This window comes from Leiobunum rupestre, chromosome 9 (genome assembly GCF_980474605.1).
Source record: "Leiobunum rupestre chromosome 9, qqLeiRupe1.1.hap1, whole genome shotgun sequence".
NCBI lineage: Eukaryota > Metazoa > Arthropoda > Arachnida > Opiliones > Sclerosomatidae > Leiobunum > Leiobunum rupestre.
The window spans coordinates 4,904,375-4,907,897 of record NC_143392.1 but is presented as its reverse complement, the minus strand read 5'-3'; the positions used below and the strand labels follow the sequence as shown (position 1 = coordinate 4,907,897).

General features: G+C 35.4%; 1 protein-coding gene across 1 annotated transcript; it reads right to left on the bottom strand.

Annotated features, from left to right (window-relative positions):
- Positions 1–222: 222 nt before the first annotated feature.
- LOC149926333 (uncharacterized) lies at positions 223–2,426 on the bottom strand. Its single transcript, XM_090157672.1, has 5 exons — positions 2,197–2,426; positions 1,428–1,533; positions 1,135–1,365; positions 276–295; positions 223–226 (listed from the first exon to the last, which is right to left on the bottom strand). The coding sequence occupies exons 1-5, from the start codon at positions 2,331–2,333 to the stop codon at positions 223–225; spliced, it is 498 nt and encodes a 165-aa protein (XP_090013798.1). The 5' UTR covers positions 2,334–2,426.
- Between the last annotated feature and the right edge of the window lie 1,097 nt (positions 2,427–3,523).

The following is a 3,523-nucleotide window of genomic DNA, read 5'->3' as shown; positions in this document are numbered from 1 at the left end:
TTCTTCACCAAGGACGTTAAGTCGCGAGTCGAAGTCGCAGAAAAAGGATCGGTTAGGAAATTAACATTAAAGCAAAAGAAAGTGTCATACTTATTGGAGTTATGTAACTTTTGCTTTTAATCGAAATATAACTTACCTTTGAATTGTACTTTTGTACAATCCTTAGGAACACATCAAAGATATTTTTCCCGGTATGTCTTCCGGGAAAATGAATAAATCCCATTAACTTGTTATGAATAACAAAATTTTCATCAATCCACGCATCAAGGGTAAACGACATCATTCCCGTCAAAGCCTAATTACAATTTATAAATATCATAAGGACTTAATTTGCTGCTTTAGACTAAATAAGCTACAGATGAAGTTAATTTTAAAAGTACCAAGTGCCACTGCTAAAAACCACAGATATAAATCAATAACTAGCCGAATCAGAACTCCCCCCCCCTCCTCCACGGACAAGGGCGCATTTAAGGGTGTTGGGAGGGTAAACTCCCCAAAATGTTGGTGACCGGGGGGAGGGAGAACCTAAACCAAAAAAACTGTCAAACCTTCGTCAGCACCCTTAAATTAAGACCTCAAACCCCCCCCCCCTAAAATGATATCCGGGACACGCCCGTGTCCATAGAATTAGTTAGTCGGCTCCCCCCCGGTCATCCCGGCTGTTAGTTTTAAACTCCGAATTTTTTTAAGTATGAACTTAAGAAAAACCACTATTTTCTAGGGAGAAAATCACTGAGAACATGAAAAGGCATGGTTAAAATGCAGCTAAATGGTTCTTTTAACCTACCTATGAAATTGGATGTTTAATTTAATGGGCAAAAAAGTGGTGTGGAAATGGCAGAGTACTATTTGGCACTGCATTCCATAATTCCACCGTTGTACGGTGGCGCTCCCAGTGGAAGCTATTGGACTAAATCCCGTCACGTTTTCCGCCACTTTCCAAACGCCACTTTTATTGCCCTTTAAGTAATAGGTTGAAAACTCTACAAGAAAATGATAATTTAATTACTACCGAGGTCATAGATTTAGAGGTATTTTTTGTCATCCCAAAAATATATTTGTATTGTCATAAACCCCGAGTAATATCATAAACACTGTTTAAACGAAAAAGCAAAAGGAAACATGACAACCTACCTTAAATTTATTTAATACCAGATCAGATTCACGTTTGAAACTAGTCATTAGGTTTTTTTTCAAAACTCTGGCCGATTGAGGCAAAGATTCAGCAATGTATTGGTTTCTCGGATTAATAGATTGTAAAAAAGCCTTAAAACTGGGATGTTCAACTACAGTGAACGGCTGGTCCGTTTCTGCAACCCAACGCTGTAAGCAATAATTCGCTTGGTCCATTGCTTTTTGGCTAGGCTAAACGTTGACCAAAACAATTAGATTTAAATATAATATATTTATTTCTTATTTAATCTTGCCTTTTCAGTGCTCAAAACGCCGACGACTTCCCCGTATTTTTTCTCGACATGATATCTGAGGTGGCTTGTTCCTTGACATTTGGATGAATCCTGCATTTTATACTTCCTACAATATTTTTATAAATTTAACATCGCAGAACTTCATAAACTTCTATTCATCATATTTATTACCCACAATAAGCCTAAATATATTTAATTCAACCAACTTGAAATTCGGCGCCCCCTACAGCCCCCACCATCGATGGCTAGAAAAAATTATCTAGTTGTGTCAAGACAAGTGCGTACAAGAATAATAAGTTTCTTTAAAATATTCGACTTTTTAACCTGCGCCAACTTCACAGTCGCGTAGGAACAGTGGGGTACAAAGGCACAATGTATGTACATCCCTTGAAATTGGACTGGTGCGCCAAATCGGTTCGAAAAAGGTGCCAAATTTTGTTAAAAAGGGCACTAAAAGCTTGTCAATGAGGGGGGGCGCCAATTCAACGCACAAGCTGCACCCCCTCAATCCAAAACATTTCTACGCGCCTGGAAATTCAACCTTCGCGACGATATTTCGTCATGAGGCGACGCGGTATTGGGGTAGCAATAATGTTGCGGTATTAAACCAGGTTTCCATGAGCGCTTGTATTTTGCCAAAATTCGACTTGAGGGAGGGTTATTTTAAAATTCGCGCTCCCCCTACAATCTATCCAGTTCTTATGTCAACTTGAGCTTCAACTTTGGTACACATTCCTAACGCTAAAAAAATATATAACCGAATACTTACTTCTCGCAGTACTTGCAATGTAAAGTGTCTCCAATTGTAGCGTAATGAGTCCACACTACACTCCGGAGATTTTGTTTCCTCGCGTCGGTGTCACTTAATACCTGTACTTGAGATTCTTTATTATTCTCGGTCATCATTGTGTCAATAAATTATTCGCAGGCCTCAGAGATATTAATTAGTTACTTTATAGCCTTAGATACTGGTTGAAATATTCTACACAGTAAACTACCTATCGCACAGCCCGCCAGCTTATGAATAATAACAGGGTTTGAACTATAATGTTTGATCACTTAACCACAAATAATGTATGAAAAATAAAAAATATACGTGGGATTCATTGTTTATAGCTTTTTTATTAGGAAGTAATAGATTAAAAATGTTTTCAGCCAAAAAAGACCTTCATAATCGGAAACAAAATAAATAGTCTAATAAAATATGTTGTGTTTTAAATTAAATTTAACTTCATCGGTACGTAAACCTTTATTTTTTTTTCTAATAAAAAGTTATCAGAACTGATCAAACAATATATTTTGTAGCTTATCAAATTGTATTATATTTGTTTTTTTTTCTTATAATCAAAGTATATACGATTTCACTATGAAAAATTATCTGCATATAGAGCTTGAAATTCTTTAATCGCGGTTAAAAGTTAACCGAACGCCGACCCCTATGCAGAATATTTCTCGTATTTAACATAAATATACCAAAATTTATTGTGTTTTTCGGGGTTTATCCAATTTTTTTGAAATTGGTCCAATTTAGTCGAATTTATCTAAATAAATTTCTATTTTGTTAGTTTAATTAGCAATTATTCACAAAAATTTGAACTTACCTCAATTTACCCTACCTCGCTCGCTTTTAATCAAAGACGTACCAATTCACCCAAAAATAGTCTCTCTTACCCAAAAATACAAATATTTTCCCAATTTACATATTCTTTTTTAATTTTATTTTTTGAAATTTCTTAGTTTTTTCATAGGGGGGACCCTTGAAATATGTGATTTTCCCACGTTAAATCACATAGAGAATTTGAAATGGTGTTGTCAAAAACCTTTTCGGTTGCCATGGCAAAACGAAAGCCTAGCGTAACTTTTCCCTTTTAAGCAAAATCGGTGGGTTACACCTAGAGGTCGGCGTTTGGATAAGATTTAATCACTTTATCTTTTTTTTATAAACAACCGACGATTATCCGAAAAATAAAATTATTTTTTACATGTTAAATCCCTTTCTATCCGTGGATAATATCTATAAATAAACAGTTAACCGCAATTTTTATGCTTAATCGATATTTTGGCAGTTAATTTATCTGTTTTGCCTAAATCTAGTT